Source organism: Pezoporus wallicus, unplaced genomic scaffold (genome assembly GCF_028554395.1).
Source record: "Pezoporus wallicus isolate ANWC-B61680 ecotype Strahan unplaced genomic scaffold, APGP_CSIRO_Pwel_v1 contig_3815, whole genome shotgun sequence".
NCBI lineage: Eukaryota > Metazoa > Chordata > Aves > Psittaciformes > Psittacidae > Pezoporus > Pezoporus wallicus.
The window spans coordinates 3269520-3292959 of NW_026637911.1; the positions used below are offsets into that span (position 1 = coordinate 3269520).

Below are 23440 nucleotides of genomic sequence, written 5' to 3' on the forward strand. Positions count from 1 at the left end.
TCAAATCGGGTAGACAAGCAAAGTACCTAGTGACCCAGGTAAGATCCAGAAGTACATGGGCCTGCCAGTGGCCCCTTGTCTTACCTGCCAGTCCTGTGGTTGGACTCAATGACTTTATAGGTCTTTTTTCAACCTAAATGATTCTATGATTCTACCAGGGTATCTCAGCTGCCTTACTTTGTGTGAAATGGACACCTCTGTTTAAACAGCTGTGGCAAACTGCATATCAAGCTGTCTATGGTGAGAGCTTAGACATCCAGCTAACATGCAGACAACATGATTTTCGCTGTCTAGAGCTGAATCTCACACCTCCTCTTGCTTGCTACCTTCTGTCTGCTAACTCTGCTCCTTCAGTTCTTTCATAGGAGATTCTCACACATCCTGAATCCTTTGCCATCCAAAAAGGCTGGGTAGTTAAAAATTCATTGCTTTGAAATAATATCATTTGCAAAGGTTTACTTAAGATATGGCAATTTGTTAGTAATTACATTTAAAAAAGAATATAGTTAGTACTGTCGAGTAGCTGACCTGCTTCTAAAAGTTGCTTTGAAATTCACAATTATCTTCTTCTAAAACTCAAATTACACAGTTGTGGGGATCCTGTTGTGTGTTTTTGTTAATTTTTAATTAGGAAATAGTTCAAGAGGAACAATGTTCTTGCATAGTTATTTTAAAACATAAATGGATTTTGTATTATTGTTCAGGTTAGTCTATTAAGTTCTTGGGGTCAGTTGTGTGAGAGCTGATGAGAGATAAGAAGGCCTCAATGAGGAACCTGAACCGTCTTCCAGCAAAGCAGAGCAACAGGAAGATTACAGGTTTTATTCAGCATTTTGACTGTAATTGTAATTCTAGCCTGATGGAAACAAGACCATCATAACTGAAATGGGGACAGTATTTAACCCAATCATTTTAGCTTTCTCAGTTTCGAAGCTCTAAGGGTTGAAGCGCTTGTATATTTATACGGGAAAGGCAACTCCATTATTACAACAGCTTTTTTCCCCCAAGCACAAGAGAATCCTTTTCTACCTGCCTTAAGTAATACCTTCTCAGAAAGTCAAAGTATTTAATGAATATACAGCTGCTTTTTAAGCATTTAAAGATTTGGAGCTTTTTTAAGAATGTAAAGTTATTTTTACCCAATTATCTTAAGATACTTTTCCATTAGCAAAAAATCATAAAATTATTCAAACCCACAACTTTACTGTACTAACCACATTAACTATTAGAAAAATGCCAATATACATGTTGCCATCAGGCTAAGAAATAGTAAAAGAAATAGTTTTACTGATGTCTACAAACATTCACATGGAAGAATTTGGCAAGTTAGGCTGCTGTTTAGCTATGGGAGATAAAGACAAGGATGCACCTGAATGCAGGGCAACCAAGTGGGGATTGCAGATACTTAATATTTCTAAGAAAACCAGACTGCTGAGAAGAGAGAAAGAATATTGCTTAGCAACATGAAGACATTAAAAACTGCAACCTCTGGTACAGTTGGCTTATAAATCCAAGAGGAAAAAAGGAAGAGAACAGTGGAAGACCATAAAAGAGTGAGAGCCAGGGAAAGATGGAAAAATCAGAGTAGCAGAAGGACAAAAACCTGAAGGATTCAGTAAGGAGCATGAAATGACCTGTGACAGTGATGCAACCAAGGGATATGACAGAGCAGAAGACAGGGGAGCAAGCAGGGCTGAGCAATTGCCCTTGGGTGCTCCGGTGTGGGAAGCGGTTCCTTACCAACTGAGATTGCTCTGTGTATCCCACACTGATGTTTGTTCTTGCTTTCTCCCTCATGTTTACAGGTGAGTTAAGTTGAAAACAGTTTTTCTGTTTTCTCTTTGCCATAGCAGGTAACCGGTACATGGGAGAAGAAGTCCTTGTCTGCTGGACCAGCTGGCAGATCTGCTTTGGACTGACACTGTTACTAACACAAGAAAGAGAGTGAGAAGAGCAAAATGTATGCCAGAATAAAGTAATCAAGTAATGATGTCCACAGTGTCTCTGTCTGCAGAGACCAGGAATTTCTCCTGAAGAGTCTGGAAGGAAAAGACAAGCCTCTGTCAGGCTCTACTAGAAGCTATGAAACCCCTAAATTTTGAATAGGTAACTTGAAATCTAAGTTTGTTGTAGAAGGAAAACTCCATAGTTCAGGAACTACAGGAGCATTTTCACACTTCAAAAAAATTCAGAAACCCATTTAAAAAATGAAAAGAGGATTAAAAGGCCTGTGACAGTGCTTTACAGCCTTCAGCTGCAGGATTGCTTTATCTGTCTTTTCCCTTTGTTGCCATTGGTTTGAAGTAGGGTCATGTACTGCAAAAGGAGACGGTACATAAGGTTGAAAGTTGAAGACTTTTGCTTTGACAGAAAAAAAAGCATGTGATCCCTAATAATCCTTCCATTTAATATGTGGCAAAATCAACAGAAACAGTAAACAGTGTAGTCAAAGAATACACTTTTGAAATACTGAAATCTGACAGTGTACCTGAAATTGGACATACACTACTTCAAGTAGCAATTCTGAGTCCACCAGAACTCTGTTACACTGGTCAGGACTTGTCAATCTCTTCAGGCAGAGGTTGAATACATACATGGCACCATGCAAATCTCTATGGAGTATGGGGAAGCAAAGCTTAACACTTATGGACAATATTGGTATTACGTGTCCGTGAGATGACATTATGAAAAGACGAAACATTGCAGTTCAAATACACACCATGCAGCAGAGGCTGAGCGTTACAAACAGCAGCTTTTTGAAAGTAGCTCGAGATCGCACTCTGGAGGTGAAAAATAAAGATTTCCATTCAGAAGATTACAGTCAAAACAATGCGTTAGAGAGCACACCACAGACACAGTGTAAGACTGGAGAGGTTGTTAATGAGCCTACATGAGACAAAAGCGGAAATCACCAAAGTTTTTAGAAGAGCAATACTGGGCCCATAAATAGGGAACATCTCCACAACATCATGCATGCTCATGCTTCTTTAACATAAAACTGCAGTTGTCTATTAAAAGCTGGCGCTCCATCTACTTTCACTTGACTTGGCTTCCCCTGTAGCTTTCCCATTGACTGTCTAGTGCAGGGCTCTCCAAAAGTGTTCACACAGACACAGCTTCTCAGGTGCATCACCATCTAGCAACACCATCTGGCCCGAAGTCTTAGGGAAATACAACATCCGCAATAAGCTGCTTATGGACTCAAATGAACCTCAGGAAAATCCAATTCAATGAAGTTGCAGGAATTCAAATATTACACTTGTATTCCTCCCGACCCTACAAAATGCAAACTCCTTGGTGATCCACAAACCCCAGACCTTTGCAAGATAAAGCATTTACCTACTTGTGACTCTCACAGTTAATGCCATAGTACAGAAAGTGACGGAGTTAATTTGTTTATACTGAAGCAACACTAAAAGATCTCAGGCAGGGATCCCATCCCCACAAAGCGAAGGGTGACATCCTGTGTTTGTGACTCATCTCACGTATTATCGCACTTTTGAAGTTTACGTCAGCTTTAGATAAACTATACACTGCCTGCCTGGAGACGAATACTAAGCTGGTGGCAAATCACTCTAAGAATCCAGTCCCAGTTGGGCAGAAGACAAACACTGCACTTGTTGACAGAAGCAGTGAAGCAGAATTGAAACACACCTTCTGCAGTGGGAATTCTGAAAAAAACCCTACCAAATTCATGTACAAAAGTACCCGGGAAGAAGTTACCTTCTAAACAGTTCTGCTCAGGAGTCAGTCACTGCCGGCAATGTTTTGCTGTATCTAGTGGTTCAGCAGAACATCGATGCATTTTTCTTTCAGAAAGCTTTCAAAATTATCAGTATCTTTATGAAAATCAAACTTCCCCAGATGTGGTACTTCACATTTCACCCTGTCGAATTTCATGAAGTTCCCATCTGCCCATTTCTCCGCCGTACCAGGGGCCCTCTGAATGGGAGGGAGCATGTGGTGTATGAGCCACTCCTCCCAGTTTTGTATCACCAGCAAATTTGGTGAGGGTGCACTCTGTGCCATCATCCAGGACGTTAATAACAATGATAATCAATACTGGCCCCAGTATTGACCCCTAGGGTACATCACTAGTAAGTGACCTCTGGTTGGACCTTATGCCACTAATAACAGGTGGCAGGTCCTGTTTCGAGACCTTCAGTTCACCTGGATTTCAGTTGACCTCACTGTCCCCCTATCTCATCTGTACTTCATCAGTTTGTCACTAAGGATGCTAGAGGAGACAGTGTCAAGCACATAGCTAAGTCAAGATGAATTCCTCTCATGCATCTCACATCCTCCTGTGCTAATGGCCTTGGTAGAGGGCTATCAGGTTGGTAAGGCACAAATCCACACTGACCCCCCCTTAACCACCTTCCTGGCCTTAACATAGCTTGCTCATCATCTTCCAGGGGATCAAGATAAGGATGACCAGACAGTACTTCCCCAGGCTCTCTTCTTACTCTTCTTCAAGATACAGTGGTGCTTGTTTTCTTCCAACAAGTTTGTGGTTCATTTTAAGTTCACTGAAATTCTCTCCTGCTCTGTCCACCATAGCTGTGGTGACACTCCTCCATACCCCTTCCTGCTCATTAATGAGTTACTAGCTCTTTTCTGCATCTATTTAACTGCCCCTTCTACAATCCCTGAGCTACCACATTTCCTCTTCTTCTACCCTCTGTTCTCCACTCCTTCTTCCTTAGTCCCGGTGATCCCAGAACTCACTGCAGGTATTGCTTTGTCATATGATTTCATTATTAAGTTTTGTCAGTTTTCAAAGGGTACCCATGAGCATTTCAAGATCTATGCTAAATTTACTAAAATACTTGTACACTGCTCTTTCAGATACTTGTGCTGTGCAATAGCTGTGTCCTCAGATTTTACCTACAGAGATGTAAATTGAGACAATCCAGTTATGCCTGCTTTTCCTATTAGGACTGATGTTTATTATAATAAAAATAAAATTCCCATACTCCTCACATTCCAGAGTAGACCACACTCTTCATTTCTTCCACAAATTAATTCCTATCTGAATCACCTGGCACGCTTCTCAGAGTGAAAATTTTCCATTTCTACAGTTCTAACCCTGTTCCATTTGCCAGAAATCTTTTAAGAACCATAGAAATATAACAAACAGTAAAACGAGGTTTTGATTCTAGTCTTTCTCTATAAATCAAATCTGACACAGACTAACTCCCACCCCCTGTATCCATAGTATTTCTCTTCACCCTCTAAAAAAGCCCAGCAGTATCAGACGTTAGTGACCAGTCTTGAAATAGCTGACATTTAATACTCTCTAATCTTCACTTCCTTGTGAACAGCAGTTCCGAGTCTGTTTAGCCACAGATAATTGTAGCCTAGATACATCACTGAAAGGAAATGAACAGCAGGTATCTGCCTGCAGCCCATGGAGGGGGGCAGAGGGGAGCAGGTATAGTGCCATAGGCCCTGGAGAGGTCTATGCTGGAGCAGACATCCACCACAATGCAGCCTCTGGAGGACCCAAATTGGACCAGATGGACATGCCCTGAAAGAAATGTGGCCCCCAGAAGACCCATGCTAGACTAGTTCACACTGAAGGACTACAGCCATCTTGGCTTAATGGAAGACAGCAAATTCTTCAGAAGTGCTTCCGGTTCATGATTAGAGAGTCTACTGTGGGAAGCTCTATAGAGCTTACATGCACAGCACTGGTATTTTCAGTTAGGGATCAGATTAGAAAAACTTCCAGTGGTTACAGTACTTCAAACAACAGATAATAATAATAATAAAAAGCAAACATCTACTATTAGACTATTCAAAGCCATAACGTAGGCAGTAGTCCCAAGCTTCGACTGACTGACAAGAACAAAGAATTATCAAAAAAATCCCAGGCCAGCCTAGCATCCCAGCTTACTGCCACCTTCCCAATAATTGTTCTGTATCTTTTCTTTAGAGTCACAAAGTTATAAACCTGGAAAATATTCATATGTAGGTTTGATGGCTAAACATACTTGAATATTTCTGCACAAATAACTACATCTCTTAAAAGTATTTGACTGAAGCATTGCTTTTAAGACTTAATACACTGGTTCAGTTTAGACACAGGTATCTACAGTTATATGTGGTATGAGAAAGCGACACATTTGCACAGGTATGTTTATTTTCCCCTGTGTTTACAGTGCATCAATTGTAATTTTAAACCATTCATAAAGCACAATTTCATACCAATTTTACATACTTTACATCACAGTTCAACAACATTAACACAATTGTACCAGCTAAATCAAATGAACAAAATGGCCATGAACATTTACACTATTCTGTAAACATTTTTAATAAACAATGGTAAAGGGAATTAACACAGACCACCATATGAAAGAGGAATGAGCTTTTCCTTAAATAAATCACTCTGTTTATAAATACTTCAATTCTCTCAATATACATTTACAGACATTATTGATTAAAAGCAGATTACCTACTCTGTTCTTTAAAAAGAAAATGTCTAGAGATGGACCACTGTGTGTTAAATTCACCTAACATAAGAAGCAAGCATATGATTAGCAGTGTCAAAAGTATTACTGTACTTCAACCTCACTTCTGTTTGTTTACACCAACACCGAGAAGATTGTCATGTTAGGGAACTTTTACTTGAATTCCAGCAAATTACAATCAATCTTGTAGTACACATATGGGTAGTACTCCTGCTGACTGAGGTTTAAGCCTGGAATATCCATAGATGCCTGCAAATAAAGTTTAGAAACCAGTTATACTCTTGCAATTCAGACTCCTACCCAGAAGCAGGTGAAACACTCATATGTTTTAGAAGTAAATAAGCTTAAATTTCTATGCTCAAGTAACTGTTTAAGCAATGAAATTAGAAGTTTGACAGACAACAATATTTTTCAAAGTGAAATAAAAGTGCTTTTTTCAAAAATCTAAGTAGTTGTGTATCAGTATTTCATCTCTATTCCTGTAGTAAACTCGCCACCACTAAATGGAAGGGAAAGTACTGCAATTGTTTTAAATTCTTCTAAACTCAGACAGTTTATGGAAAGAACAATACAAGGTGCTGAATGATCCATGATGTTAAATGAAGCTCAGCATCTTTAATTTCTACCTTAATTGTCTCACATACCTTTCCTCCTCCCCCCCCCAAAAAAAAAAAAAGGCCCAGAAATACTTTGGAAAAAGATTAAACATGCATTAATATACATTAAATATAATGTTCAGAAAAATTATTTTTCATCTTTTAAAATTCAGCTACACTTGTTGTGTGGTCTTTTTTTAGTCAATTTTTAACTATGAAAAGCACTGCTTTCCAATACAAAACAAACCAGTAGATTAAGCCTCCCAGCAATGCAGTTTTAAACACAATGAGACTTCTACAGATGGAAAGGATGACTCCATCTTGAGATCTATTTAGCCTCCTTCAGCAGAGAAGGATCAAAGACAGCAACGGAACCAATACTAAAGCAATTTTTGTTTATCTTTAAAGGCCACTGTTACCACAGACTGTGGACAATTTATGTATTCCTTCTGGGCTCAAAGAAAAAGAGATGAAAACTATCAAAGTTCATTAAGCCAGTTTCAGATCAAAGTTGACTTTGAATTCTCTGAGGATATGAATATGTATGGAGTACCTGTAAGATATCTTTCCACCAGTAGCAGGGAAAAATGCAGTAAGAAGAAATTACATGAGACTTTTATACCAGACATCTCATCAAATGCATTGGTTGCAAAATTAAATGCCATCTGCTTTGCAAAAGTGTACAACAGAAGTGACATTTTTATAAGGAGAGAATTTCCTGTACTGAGAGATGATGCAGAGTATGGAGAGGTGGAGCTTTGTAATAAAGTAAATAAAACTTTTCTGTTTAAACAGATTAAACCTAATACTGAAGGGGAGCAGCAGTTACAAAAATACTTACATCAATGATAGCTGCTGCACTGCTGTCAAGGTGCTTGTATAAGTCATACAAAACCTCCCTCAGTTTCTTCATTGTTTTCTTATTAGGCTGAAGCAGCATTGCCTGGAAATTAACTGGCAGACCATACCTGAGGAAATGAAAATGCTGAAATAAAGCCTTCTTTCAAAGCAGAATTTTATTTTGAGAAAGAAACCTGTTGCTGAAGAGGAAATTCTGCTCATTTTCATTTTTGCAAGACCATTCTGTTCCTACAATTCTTAAGGTATCAATAAAATAGAACTTTTCTTAAAGTTTAAAATAACAAAACAGAAGCCTAAATGTTTTTAAAATCATTTTAAATCCTTGAGTCCTTAGCACAATTCTCAAAGTTACCTGACATCTCAAACTAATATTTGAACATTCCAATTAGGTCACTTGCAAGGCTTTGCTTCTGTCACTAGGTGGAGAATCTAGTTTCTACTCAACCCTCTTTTCTAGATGTGTGGAAACATATGACAATATACAAATCAAGTTCAGCTTTCTTCCTCACTCAAGTTTGTCATCAGATTTCAGCCCGTAGCAGTTATGAAACAGACCAGAATGCAATTTCATGTTACTTCTTTTTCTTTTCTTCTCTGGTTGTCCTTTAATAAGTCCTTTATGATTTATCCTTTATGATAACTTATTAAAACGGCTAAAAAAAACCCCACCCTTTCCATTTTCTGACTAAGGTAGAAGTCCTTTGAACTCTAATAATCATTCAGGTCCTTCCTTCTACAGAACAAATACAGCTCTTCTTAAGTCAACTTAGTAACCATATTTCTGGATATGGTATGAAATAAAAAAAACAAAGAAAAGAGAGAAGTTTTGTAGTTAGGGTATTGAATGGTTTTATACTTAAAAAGTTTAGACTACAAAACTCTTCAAAAGGCACATATTAAAGAAAAAGCATGCATTTCAAAATGTCAAGCTATATTACTCAAAGCCCAAATGCTTTTATTCTGAACTAGTCCAATTTCCCATTTAAATAGAAGATATAGTAAGCTCTCTACACAAGCAGGTCATAAAGCAAGCTAAGAATCAGCAGAAATGCCTTGCTGCAACTTACAGAGTACCTGTAATTCCTAAAGCACTGGTGGAAAGAGGCAAGATACACAACTATCTACTCAAATATTCTACAACTATCAACAAGAGCTATTGCCATCAGCTATTTTTACTGCCCTATTTCTCGTTTCCTCCTTTGTGGAAAAGTGGCATTCATACCCAGTTTGGTAAAAACAAGCTAAATGTAAATTCTTACAAAGTCTAGGAAGAAACACACTATTCAGGTCTGCCTCATTACCTTAAAACAGATTCAACAAAAACTCGTAGTGCTTTCACATGAATCCATGCAATGAAAGCTTCACTGAAATTAACTTTCAGCCACCGAACCAGAGGCCCCTGTGAAAGGGAAGAGAAAAAAAATATTATTCAAACTCCAGAAAAACATTAAACCCATTAATCATATTGGAGCAGATACTCAATATCTCTACCATGATAATAAAGACAATTTAAAGGCAGAGTTTCACTATGACATAATGGATCAAAGCTGTTTTGATACTACAAGAAATTTAATGAGACTTCCAGTACCTTTTCAGTACACAATCTCAGCTGCCATGGGCTAACTATATTATGAACCATTTTAGTAATATCTGATTATTTCATTCAAATACTTGTCCATTTTCAAACTTCGCATATGATCAGCTGCAATATCAGCACTAGGTTCAACCGCAGAGGAGCGCTTGTGCTAGAGGAAACTCAATTATCCCTGAGCAGATTAGGCGGGTGGCAGTCTGAGTACGTCATGTCATCTTAAGCAATGCTTTCTCAGAATCACAAGTTCATGAAATTGTTATGTAGCAATAACAAGTCTTAGATGTCTCATGTTTCTGTAATGACTAGTTTACAGACTTACAAACTGCTTCTTCTTGTCAGTTGACAGTCTATTCATTTCTTCTTTATCTGCTTTCATCTCTTCTTCATTATACTGGAAGTCACGGACCATAAATCTGCATTTGGAAGTGAATAAAATCAAAAGTAGCTATCCAGAGATCCCTCAAAGCATGAGAGATGGAACACACACAAAATAAGCCTTACTTATATTCCCTGGCTTTATGCTTGAAGTCATCCACTGCCTTCCTGAACAAGGTGACATTACAAAGATAACTATCTTGATCCTCAAAGAGTACACTACAAAGGAGAAAAGTAAAAAAGCGTCAGAATTAATAAGATTCAGGTCACCACAGATGTGATACACAGTAGCTTAACTTGTACTTACTGCTACTAGGCAAGAACATAACTGTAGATAACCATACAGGATAAGTTCCCAAATTAAACACCTTATACAGAAAGTAACTGAAACTTTAGCAACTGCTCTTAATTACTCCCTTCGTAAAGAACAGCAGTTTCCTTTTCACATTCAGAGACTTCACCACTCAAACACTTCATGCATGGATATTTATTCAAGTTAAAATGATTTTACAGAAAAATGAACTAAAGCTTGTTTAATACTGAAAAGTTTGAACTACAGAATTCATAGAAATGCATGTTTTAAAGAAAAATGAAATTGATTTAAAATAGAAAAGCACACAAATTAAAGAGCCTTAGGTTAAGAAAAAGAACATTTCTTAGGCTGTAAAGACAATCCTTCGATTGACTATTTTATGGCTCAAGACAATACTGCTTATTTTGAGCAGAGATTTAGGCTGTCCCTCAATGCCATACTGTCTTTAATAAAAAGTTTAACGAGTCATCTCTTTTTAGGCTATCCCGAAGTTATGCTTTCCCAGTAATTAAACAAGAATCATTAACAGATCTCTCACTAGGCTTAAGCTGATCCAATTCAAATGTGAAGTTAGCAAGAGCAAGGTCAGATTTTGTAACAAGCACAGAACTGGCAATATCCAATCTGCCTGATCAGAACCCCACTCTGTCATTTAAAATTAACAACATATCAATGTTTTGTGCTACATGTTGACTCTATTGTCAAGTGGCTTAACAGTCCTACCAAGTCTTGGCCTCAAGTCTTGACCATCACAGCCAGCAAGCACCAGCTTGGTACCAAGGACCTTTGTTAGCTCAAAAGAGACAAGTTACTTTTCTTTGCACCAAGAAAACCAACTACATTTCCAGTTCCTCATTCTTTAGCAGCTTTCAAAGAGTGTATGCAACTTGTTTCAAGTCCTCTGAATACAGGCATAAAGCTTACAGGCTAGCAGCTAGTATTTGTTGCTAAATGCCGCCATGCACTAGCTTGAAGCTGAATGTACCTGATCTGTACTTTTCAATTCTTTTATTCTTGCCACATACGTTAGTTTAGTAAATTTTTTAACCCTAGAGTTCCTTTGATTTTTAACTTTACTACAACATAAAAAGCTTGATCAGCTAAAGATACAAAGCTAGACATTTTGTCAAGTTTTTGACTGATTTTAAAAATTCAAAGTCACTACAGTTAAAGATCACCTGTAAAATAGAGCACATGTAAATACAAGATTTAGCTTTTAACTACTTACTTGCTGGAACGTGGTACAACCATCTCTGCTAGTGTTTCGTACTGCTTAACCCAGTCATTATAATTTGACCTACAGAATACACAGGTTATAATTACATTTTTAGTACCATAGATAAGAAATCTTAGATTAATGGATTAAAAAAATTGAAAACATTTAATCATCAAATCTTTCAACACAGGTGTAAGGTTGTCAGAAATACACAAGACGTAAGGGACAGTCTTCCTCATGCTGTTTTTAAGATCACTGCTAAATAAACTGTAATGATAGCAAAAGTAACACATTTTATCTTCAGTCTTCATATAAGTCTATAAGTGTAGAACTTTCTGAAATTAAAGAACTAAATTAAATCAGTCATCACTGAGTACAGATCCCAGGGGACCAAACAAACTTAACAGTCAAGGTTTATCAGAAGTTCCTTATGCAAGTTCCTAATAAGAATACTTTTTCCACAATTATAAATGGGCTCCCCAGCGTCCTGCACTTGCCTGAAGGACTGAGAATTTTGGAAGTCCTGCCTTTCTGTAGTTGGTGGTGAAGAGGTTTCACCCTTTGAACACCAAAGCCAAGTCAAAGGCAGAAGAGAGAACAGTCAAGATATACTAACCACTTGTTTTCTTCTAAAGCCACTGCAAAACCAGTTTACCTTCACCAGACTTCTACTGGTGACACAGACTACTGCTTCATGTGATTAACCACCTACTGGCTATCTTTACAAGTTAGAAGCTCAACTTTGTTTCCAGCTCCAGAATGAGTCTAGGGCCATTTTCTCATTTTACAAGAGTCTTAAGGATGTCTTTACTGCCACTTCCCTTGGTCAGGGTAAAAGATGGAGCTTTTGTTGTTCAAATATTTCAGACAGGAACAACCTGCTCCCCCCAGCAAACCTTTGACATGATGTAAGCAGTGTTACGTTGGCAGAGACGTAAGCGAGTTAAAAAGCAACACTCTAGCAATCTGAAAAAAATTCTAGAGCAAAGTATAGTTCACTTTGCTCACCAGGTGGTGAAAGCCCATAATCCTAACCAGGATAATTCCATCATTAACCTTTCTAATGTAAAACAAGTCATGTTTTCACTCAGTATTTTCATAAGGTTACCTTCTGCAACATCACTAGTCACAGCTAATATTAGCCAAGAGACAAATCTGATCTCCACTTTCTTAAAGAAATTCAACAGCACTCAGCATTCCTTACGATGAGTTCTCACGTAGAGTAGAATGCAGGTACGCAGGCTCATTTGCCTCTACTAAGCATCCAAACATTTATGTTCGTTCATCCAGGAAAACCCCAAACAAATTCAGATGTCCTTTCTTACAGTACTAAAGGGTTGTGGGATATATTATTTGACTTAAATTTCTTATTTTATTGTGCTTTTTGGGCACACAACAAACTTACTTTGGTACAATCACTAATAACGTGACCAAATATTCTGAATCGAGTACAAAGTCCTCTTTCTTTACAATATCAGCAAGGCTTCTGGTTAGCAAGCTTCCCCTGCAGAGAAACAAACACAGAGTAAATACATGTTTAAGAACTGAATTTGTCTGGACAAATTCCCAGGGCTTGATGGTATAACATTTTCAAAACCATATTTTATCTAAGCATTCACTATTAGTAGAGCAAACAAAATGTCTCCTTATATGTATTTCATATCTTACTGTCTAAAGTCACTGAAAGTTTTTACTAGTAGTTCCACTGCTGTGCATGATTTCCATATTCCAAACACCTCACACACTTAAGAAGCCAAGTTATCTTTTAAAAACTTGGTTTAAAAACACTGGAACCATTAAAACCATTATTTTTGAAGTGCAGTATATAGAGCCTCAGAATTACAACTAATCCAGTACAGACCTATATACAGAACCTGAATAAAAATGTAAAGCAGTATACTGCCTCATGTTCACAAAAGACTAAGAACATACACAGATTTAATGGGGCTTAACTGACAAAATTACCATGCCTTACTACAGAATTTATGGCTCACTCATAAAATGGCTGTCATTAGCATGACCCATGGTTCTGAATCAGGCAGCAGGCTTGTACCATTAACTGCAATGGTAGGGTTGGGTCAAATTAATCAACCATATTTACCCAGAACTACTGCTGTACCTCAACTGTATTCCAGATAATCACCACATGTACATGACAAGAGTGCATGCAGTCCTTGTTTAATTTATTATCTTCATATACACAACAGCTGTCACTCTGCTGGTTAATTCTGAGGGAAGAAATCCAGTAATATTGATATGCTTAAAGCACAAAATGGAGAGAAGGGACAGACTTCCTTGTTTAGGCAGACATCCAAGTATAAGTGCTACGCAGCAGTTTAACAGCAAGCTTCTCTCAAAAGCTCCAGTAATTTACAGTACTTGTATATGCTTTTGTGTATTTCAGAATTGCCTATCAATTGCAAATGAGCCAGCGAGTCAGCTGGTAATAAATGTGCTTTTATAACAGCTGCTATTTAAGATTGATAAACATCTCAAAAATACATTAAGCTTAGAACATGTACTTAACACAGGATAAAGTTTTCATGGTTAGATTACTTTCCTGTGCTACATTAGCAAAAAAAACAATGACTTACGCATTCTTTCTTTCCAAATTCTGAAGGTTCCCTTTCAGATTATTGTACGCTGAGGCTCTTGCTTTTAGATCATTGTCAATCTGGTTTACTCCCTTAAAGATAAAGAGAAAAGGAACAGTGTCTAAAGAACTGGAATATTTTAAAAATCATTTCTTAATTTCAAATCTTAGATCTACCAACAAGAACTTGGTAATACAAAAAAAAACAACACACAGGTTAAAATGTTTGTTTCTCTAGTGCTTGAGAAAATTCACTCAAAACTCAGAAAACCCTATGGTAGAATTCCTTTAAAGGGAAATCAGCCAAAAATAAAAGTTACACATCCTCTTCAGCATTCAGCTGGACATGGTACCGCAACCCAGCTGATCATTGCCCCATCACCTTCAGGCTGACACCCTTCATTCAGTTGTCAGGAGAGTCCAACTGGAATTTACGTTTCTACTGCGATACCATTACACTTGTGAACACTGGGTACCATTTCCTCCAGCTGTTATTTCACTTCTCATTATGTTTTTCCTTCATTAGTTTCAGTGACAAGAATGAAGGTACAGTTTTATGAGTAGTAAATCCAAAAATTAAGTAACCCAAACCATTATCTACAACTTAAGAGGAAACTGTTGCACCGTATATGCCTACTGCAGTTGCCATTTTTTAAGGTGAGCAGCCTCGAGCACTGAAAGACAGAGTATCAACTGAATGCATCATCTGCCCAATTCTAAATGGCTGTTATTATTTACAGTTGTAAATACTGTTATTTTATGTCCTTTTTTTCCCCAGAACTATTTCCCATGGTATGGTTGCAAATGTAAACACAAATTGTATCACCATCTCCCTTCACAAAATCCTCTTTTATGCTGCTGTTTTACATTGGCACTGACTTACAAACATGAAGAACAAACTTTTTTATAGAGGCTTTCTTCAATTAGTGAAAATTTGTGTATTTTGGAATGTCTGAAGTTACACAGGGCCAGTGCCAGCGTAGACAGACAGTATTTCAGAATCTACCTTATTTCAGATAAATATATCTGTCTAATCAGCTAGAGGCAGCATTCTACATTTAATGTCACTGGCAGCCTACAGTCATCTTTAAAACTTTCATATCAAAGCTCCAACTGTTTTACTGATTAGACTCAGATTCTCACATTCAGCTTGCCATTGCTGTTCCAGTAAGCCATTCTTCTCAAATCCACCCTCCAGCATGATTGCCAAATATAATTCATTCCCAGCTAGGTAACTTGGCAGCAAATGAAATAACAAATTAAACAATTAGTAGGTTTACAGCTTCCAATCATGCTCCTATACAAAGACTACTTTACATTCAATATACACCGTAACAGCTGGATAACTGAAAGAACAAGGTACAGTACTGGTTTGGCATTGTAATGCTGCCTGTTCCCTCCTTCAGTGCTTCATCACTATGGTATGAAGAACAAGCATATAAAGATTCCCAGGGACAAGTATTTGAACATAGTCAAGGGATTCTACCTTTATTTGGACTTTGACCACTGACAGAACATTTTGTTTTGCATACAACACTTCAGCTTGGGGATCCAGATAATGATTTTGTTTCCACAAAATAAATATAAGTCAAGTCACTTCATTATATAGTGACCTTGTTTACAATAACACACAAGCTCACTTCTCTGCAGCAGGAGAAAGTCATTAAAAACCTGAACATTCTGGCAGTTTCATTTGGCAACATGTTAACAGCTTGCACCTTAAAAAGATACAGCAAAGCTTTAGACAAAATACTCTGAACATAAGACAACTTACTTTTAAACAGATGAGTATTTTAAGTTTAATACTTTGACTGATGCAAGCTCTAGCAAAGCATGTGGAGCACTTCAAGTGTCACAAAGCACACGTATTCATGAAACTCTTTTATATTACAAGAAAAAGCACTAAAGCTTTTTTTAAAGTTTTTGTACCACTAGAAGACAGCATTAGAGGAAAAATTAATCAGAAACTATTAAGCTATTAACCGGTGTGTTTGGAGTCTTCTTAAGCTATTAACTAGTGTGTTTCAACTGCAGAACAACCTTTCCCTCTGCGTTTTCCAAGGATAAAAACTTTCAACACCAGTCTAACTATGCAATGTTTAACAAAAAAAAAGCAAAACCCATTGATATTAAACACTGCCTTTACGAATGAGTTCATCGGTTCCTAATTGTCAAGACTTTAATTGCTCTCAGTTGTAAAGTCAGTAACCTTTTAAAAGATAACTGCATAGACAAAAGCCTGTTACTGCTGCACTGACTGCAGTTTATTGTAAACAAGAACCAGTTTTGCTTCCTATTAAGATGTTAGAGGATGCAGAACTGCAAACCTCATTTTCACAGTAGAGCTCTTGAAAATATATTTGTGTAAAAGCGCCAAATGATGCAACAATGCAAACTTCCTTCTGGTAGTAGAATTGGTGGATAACTCAGAAAAGTCATTGCAAAATGAGGTAGATTCATGATACTGCTGACGAAAGTATCAATCTAACATAGTGGGCCTATTTCTACATGTTGTTTATAGAACAAATTACCTTACCTTTGCAATAATTTCTGAAATATTCTTCAAGGACTGCTTGATCGGGTATTTGGCCATATCCCACTGGAACCTTGTTATATAGGTGACCAAGTCAACTAAAATTTTAAAGAATAAGACAATAAAAAGACTGATGCATTATATTCCATGTAGGACTGCTGTAACAGAAGTGTACTGTAACAGACTGTTTGTGGACCTTCACATGTATGAACCCTGTTGCTTAAGAAATTTGAACATAAACAATGAAGCTGCAAGTTAACTGTGAACTCTGCCTTCAGACATTGTTTCTTGCTCCTCTGTAGACCCTAAATGATATTTACTACTAAGTCAATGATGGCTGGAGAAGCACACACAAGACCAACTATTTTTTGCTTTGTGTGAAAAATGGGCAAGAGAAAGGAGGGTTACAACAGAAAAAAAAAAGCGGTAAAGATTATTTATGTTCCACCAGAGACCAGTGATTAAAAAACACAGCCCTAAAGGATCAAAAAGCTTCTGTAAGAGAGTATTTAACATGTAGCTTTAATTTCTTGCCATTCTGGATCCTACAATTTATCTCGGGGCAAGTGACTCATGGAAAAACACACTTCCATGTCTAAACTAGGCTTTCAGAATGTCATACAGAGAAACAGCATTCAATATGTTTCAGGATCATTGCCTTCCCCCTAGACTTTTAGGATGCACATATCATGGTTAACACTTTACCTCCATTAGCCAGAAGATTCTCCTGGACTTTATCTTTACTGTCCTCTAGAACATCAGCCATATACTGGGCCACTTTCTTTACAACACTGAAAAATGAAAGATAAAGATATGAAAAAGAAGAATGAAAAAGTTGCTACTTTGAGAAATACCATTTATGAAACTGATCTGAAATTTGATACAAAAATAGAGTTGATTGCTTTACATATAAACTTTCCAAGAGCACAAACTGGGCTCAGTATCTGAAGGCAAGCAACTTATCAAATACATGCCAGAACTTTATTTAAATCCTTCTCTAGTGTTGCTACTTCTCGTTCTCAACAAGGTGAGGCTACTTCCTTGCCTCCAGGTAACAGGGGATAACTTCATGTATTATCTCCCTAGATTCCAATATTTTTTTGAAGTCTGTGATACTTTCAAAATCCTAACCCCTTTCTAAAAAATGGACAGCAAGATAGAAATCATCAATAATCCAAACTAAACACAAGGCAACCATGGCAACGAAACACCAAAGACAACCAAAGAGCTATGGGGAAACCTCAGCCCTATGCCCCATGAGATTCAACACTCAAGACCTGCCTTCCTCACAAGAAAAGTTATGTTTAATATTGCTCACATGTGCCATGCCAAATAGTTTTTATTTGAAAGCAACTACTTAACACTTCTCTCCTTGAAGCAGACCACAATTCTGATTATGTGAAATTTTGTTACATTTGATCAAAATGTAATACGCTGGAGGGAAGGAATGCCATCCAGAGGGACCTTGACACACTTGTGAGGTGGGCTGGTGCCAGCCTCATGAAGTTTAACCATGACAAGCGCAAGGTCCTACACCTGGGTCAGAGCAATCCCAGGCACAGCTACAGGTTGGGCAGAGAAGAGATTCAAAGCAGCCCTGCGGAGAAGGACTTGGGGGTGCTGGTCTATGAGAAAATGAACATGAGCCGGCTGCAGTGTGCGCTCGCAGCCCAGAAAGCCAACCGCATCCTGGGCTGCATCAAAAGGAGTGTGACCAGCAGGTCGAAGGAGGTGATCCTGCCCCTCTACTCTGTTCTTGTGAGACCTCACCTGGAGTATTGTGTGCAGTTCTGGTGTCCTCAACATAAAAAGGACATGGAACTGTTGGAACAAGTCCAGAGGAGGGCCACAAGGATGATCAGGGACTGGAGCACCTCCTGTATGAAGACGGGCTGAGGAAGTTGGGGCTGTTCAGCCTGGAGAAGAGAAGGCTGCATGGAGACCTCATAGCAGCCTTCCAGTATCTGAAGGGGGCCTATAGGGGTGCTGGAGAGGGACTCTTCATTAGAGACTGTAGTGACAGGACAAGGGGTAACGGGTTAAAACTTAAACAGGGGAAGTTTAGATTGGATATGAGGAGGAAATTCTTTCCTGTCAGGGTGGTGAGGCACTGGAATGGGTTGCCCAGGGAGGTTGTGAATGCTCCATCCCTGGCAGTGTTCAAGGCCAGGTTGGACAAGGCCTTGGGTGATATGATTCAGCGTAAGGTGTCCCTGCCCACGGCAGGGTGGCTGGAACTAGATGATCTTAAGGTCCTTTCCAACCCTAACGATTCTATGATTCTATGAAAACGACTTTCAAAGGACCATAATTTTTTCCAAAGTGAACAGGTTTTGTATTTTAATATTAATGCTGTTTAATCATATCTGTGGATTAGGAAACAATGTGGTTACCTTCTCAAGTCCGTAAATAGTACTCCAACTTACTAAAAGAAGAGGTTTTACTCATTTCGACATCACTTCCTGCAGCTGTCAGGCTCAATTTTTACCAGTTATCCAGGACCCAGCAGCACTTAGCACTACTACAGGGAGAACCATCCTCCATCAACACATAATGTTCCACTATTCCACAAGAAGTTCAGGTTTATTTTTCCCCCAAGTACAGATACTAGAAAAACCAGCATCTCATCTTTCTGAAATCTTAGTTTATTGACTGCCTACAGAGGACCACTAAGAAACAAAAAAAAGATAGAAATAATCTGGGTATTATTAGGCCTCAGGAAACCATCACATTATTATTCTAATATTTTACATGCTAGTAAAAATAAATTGTTACCTTTCCACAAATGCATCCAATTTAGCCAGCTCATCTGACAAACCAACCAAAACATCCAGTGTGCCAACCTAGAAGGAAAGATCAAAATGCATTAGTAATTGTATATAAACATAAAAAAGATAGAAGCAAATAACAATAAAAGCTAAGCCTCCTGAACATGTAGCTTTGCAGAGCTACATGAAATGCTGTACTTCAGGATTTCGGGCTTGTGGATTGTGCTTTTCATTTGCTCAAAATACCCCTAAAGCACCAGAGTATCAGATCTAACTCAGTCTAGTTTGGTACAGTCTCAGTCCTGCATGCCAGCAATCCAAAACATCTTAAATCAACTTTTATATTATGAGTTGGCTGCATTTCCCACAAGTCTTTGTGGGAAATTAATAAAGTATTTGATTACTACTTTAGATCAAATCTGAAATTTCTGTGATCAGTTATCTCAGTGCTGGAGGCAACCAGAACACTGAAAACACTGAACACACAAGAAAACTGCAACACTCAGACTGTTGGCATATCAAGTAACGGAATACCTAGCTTGTCTAGAAGCTTTCACTCTTTCTTCACTTCTCCTCCAGAAAACACTTTATTCCCTGATTTCATGTAATAATTCAGAGCAATCCATATACCAGCCTGTGGCCAGGGATGCTACTCAGCATTTTAGACTCTGTATAGTTCAAGCATGGAAATTACAGCACAGTAAGATATTCTGTTTAGGTCTTTCATAAGCAAGTCTCAGATGGGTCTAGAGACATCAGAAAGTACAAAAACAATAGAGCTATGCTTAAGTTAAACGGCCAAATGGTGATTATTTTTAAATAGATCAGAAGTGTTTCTTTGGTTCTCTCTTCAAGTATTTACATGTTTGCTCATTCTGTTCAATGAAAGTAGGAGGTACCTCCAAAAAGATAATTCGTTAATATTTTAGCTACTAGTTTGTATTTTATGCTGAAATACTACTAGGCATAAATTAATCTTCTGTCTAGTCAGGATGCTATTAATGTTATTTTAAATCTAGCATCCTTATTCTAGTCCTAGTCAACAAGTTGAGACCACTCAACTTTACATTATTCCTGTTCTCTTTAGCCTTGAAGAAAAAAAGGGGCACAATTACTTAAGTCACAACCAAATCACTTTCGATGCCCCACCTTCTGAGCTATATGTAGAATAAAGAAGCTTTTGACTAGTCACAAGCTACAGGACAAGTAAGTCTTTAAGCAATAAGGCTGCTGTTCAATGGAGACTAAATCACTGTTTCAGTGAGTTTTAACTAAGGAGTTTAACTCTTTAAGCAGTTTTCCTAGGACCAAAGAAGCCAGACTATTTCCCATTGTAGACAAAGTATACTCAGCTGCTGGCCCTTTTAGGAAGTAGAGTAGAAACAAATCCAATCATTTATAACCCTAATAGGCCACATCAGTTTTCAGTGACAGCTCTTCTGAATGCTGTAAGCAACCTACAGTTGGAAAGCCATCTTGACTCATGTGGAAGGATCTCCTGGGAGGAGACAGATATTTGTTGCAATCTCCCTTCTTACCTCTACTAGTGTATCTCTTGAAATAACTCAGGACAATCTAAACATGAATATAAGTTACGGCAGTTAGAAGATCCTCTTCAAAGATACACTGAACCACTTTGTGTCCTGAGCTCATTCCTTAGCAGAGACAGGAACAAGGCATTGTGCCACCTGAACTTGACCCATTCTCCAGACAGAGACTGGTGGCATTTTTTTTTCCCCTCTTTATTTTGATAGGCTTTATGATCTTTCGCTTTCTCTCAGTTAAATGAGCTCACAAATTTTCTTGTTCAAGAAACATCTGGGTGTTGGGATAGACCTTAATGAATACACTGGCTCATAATTTTTCCATACTCTGAAAATTAAATTGTACTAAACCAAGAGAAACTGCTTTCAGATTTTGTTCCTCTTCACTTCTCAGAATATTAGTTCAAACAGTTTTCTTCCTATTTTCAATAACACACATCCTCAGCTGGAGATAACCACTATTCAAGAATGTTACTTCTGCACAGTGAAAAGGCCGCAGCTGTTTGACCAACCCCTATATTTTAAATCAAGTCTTTTCACTGCATCTCAGCCAGAAAAGGAGACAATTCAGAAGTAAGAGTGAAACAAAACAAAAAAAACAGCAAAGGAAACTATCACATGAATACTGAGATCACAAGTCTCCATTTTAATTCTCATTTTCTTCTCCAGCTAACTGCTAGCAGCATGAGGTCAAGACTACTATTGTTGGGAAAACCACTGTATTTCTGAAAGAACACAGCTTGTTGAATCCTTAAAACTTCCAGAGTGAGGGATTTTTAATTTAGATTTTCAGAAAAAAAAACATGTATGTCTGAATTATTTCTTAGATCCACACATAATTGTCAAAAGAAGTCAACTGTTGTCTCTAAAACATCTGCAAGTATTCTTCATCTACAATTTAAGTCCAAAGAAACAAAGATGGTGCAAAACAATTATACTTCTTGGGACGTGACATGAGGCTTACATACCTTCAAATCTGGAATATTGAACTTCGAATTAGTAGAAAGATTGTTATTTTTTGTAGTTGCTGCATGTAGTTTCTCCCATGTCTGTTGACAGGTTTTTTCCCCAGGAGCAGAAATCAGCCAGAACTCAGTCATTTTTGTGTCTTTATCTTGATGTTTTCTGCTTCTGAAGATGGATGCAAGATGCTAGTTAGCAGAAGGGAAGCGAGGGAGGAAGAAAGAATATCTGCCATTAGTTCAGGATTCAAAGCTTTGCCTGAAGAAAAACATCTCAGTCCATGTTATTAAAAGTGTAGTTCCAGTCACTATAAGAGATTTTACCAAAAGCATCACATGGTTCTAAATACATTTTTTCCTATCCTCCAAATCACATTTGCACAGTTGGAAAATCACTACTCATCCTGCAAGTTAAAGCAGGCTGACTTTGCAACATCAGCATCTTTCAACTGCAATTCCACAGGAAAGATTATAAGCAAACAATCTAACTGAAAATAAAACAAATAAAACTGGACCCAAATCATATTTTCATAGCTTTATTTTCCAGCACCTCTACAACATACAACTTTTTCTGAACACATAAGAGAAAATGAAATTAAAAAATTCAACTCTGGTGTAAAAGCTTTTCCAATCATTTTCCAGATTAGGACAGTGAGTAAATGCATTAAAAAAATACTTATGTGCAATAAATTTTAGTTTATACTTTCATGCAAAGAAAGTTCTCCTGGCAGTTAAAAACTTAATGAAAAGGAGGACACTTTCTAATCTTGGTATCTCTGTTGTCATTGCAGACCTTCAATATCACATACACTGGCATCAGTCAAGAGAGAATCAGTGCTAAATACAAATCATGTTGAGCTACTTTGCAAATGAGCTCAAGAAGTTTAGAGTAAATACATTATTCTGTTATTAAGAAACAGAACAAGCTGCTTAAGAGTTACTGGACATTTTTAATGAAGAAATGAAGAACAAAATCAAATAGTACCTTGACAGAATCTAAATACATAATGTTGATATTCGAGATATCTTCTGTACAGTGTGAAAGAGGAGAGACTGACCTGCATTTCATAATAAGCAGACTGCAGCAATTTTTTTTGAGAAACAGAATAATATATTGTATTTGTAAGACTCAGGACACACTAGCAAACTTTGCCCAAAACAATACTCATAGGTCCTTCATCTGTGTAATCATTCTAGGGTCAACAAGTTATCAAGGCTGTTGAAGTCAGAGATGACCTAAAGAAAGGCCTGATAGCCAATTATTTTGTTCAGCTACTTAGGAAGCCTAAACTGAAGAAAGTTTGCCAATTGTTAAATTAATATCATGAAGCACACCTTGGAATGGACATAACAGATAACCTCTGTCAATTAGGGGGCCTTGTTTATAGTGAGAGATGATGCCGCCTACTTATCAAGGCTCTCGATGTCTAGACATCTGACACTGCAGTACTACAGCAGTGCTATAATTCTAAATACAGACAATGCCAAGGCAGGTATAGATATCTGAGAAATCAAGAGTATTACAAGTCCAGAGACATGTTCCACTCCACACAAGCTTGTCCAGCCTGACTCAGTCCAGTTCTGGGCACTCTCCCGTGCTAGGGCCACA

General features: G+C 37.8%; 1 protein-coding gene across 1 annotated transcript; it reads right to left on the reverse strand.

Moving 5' to 3' along the window:
* Window positions 1-6123: 6123 nt before the first annotated feature.
* Window positions 6124-22296, reverse strand: ATP6V1C1 (ATPase H+ transporting V1 subunit C1). Its single transcript, XM_057408290.1, has 12 exons — window positions 21838-22296; window positions 19333-19400; window positions 17263-17348; window positions 16561-16655; window positions 14026-14117; window positions 12837-12935; window positions 11444-11512; window positions 10029-10121; window positions 9847-9940; window positions 9235-9332; window positions 7914-8040; window positions 6124-6725 (listed from the first exon to the last, which is right to left on the reverse strand). Exons 1-12 carry the CDS (start codon window positions 21967-21969, stop codon window positions 6630-6632), a joined length of 1149 nt encoding a protein of 382 aa, XP_057264273.1. The 5' UTR covers window positions 21970-22296; the 3' UTR covers window positions 6124-6629.
* Between the last annotated feature and the right edge of the window lie 1144 nt (window positions 22297-23440).

Bases quoted from the DNA above. Each gene is read 5' to 3' on its own strand.
- ATP6V1C1 (XM_057408290.1), bottom strand. From the start codon at position 21,969: ATGACTGAGTTCTGGCTGATTTCTGCTCCTGGGGAAAAAACCTGTCAA. The intron at 9,941-10,028 runs GTAAGGCTTATT...TTCCAAATGCAG, and splicing joins CATAAAGCCAGGGAATATAA to ATTTATGGTCCGTGACTTCC. The intron at 9,333-9,846 runs GTAAGTCTGTAA...TCCCTTTCACAG, and splicing joins CTGACAAGAAGAAGCAGTTT to GGGCCTCTGGTTCGGTGGCT.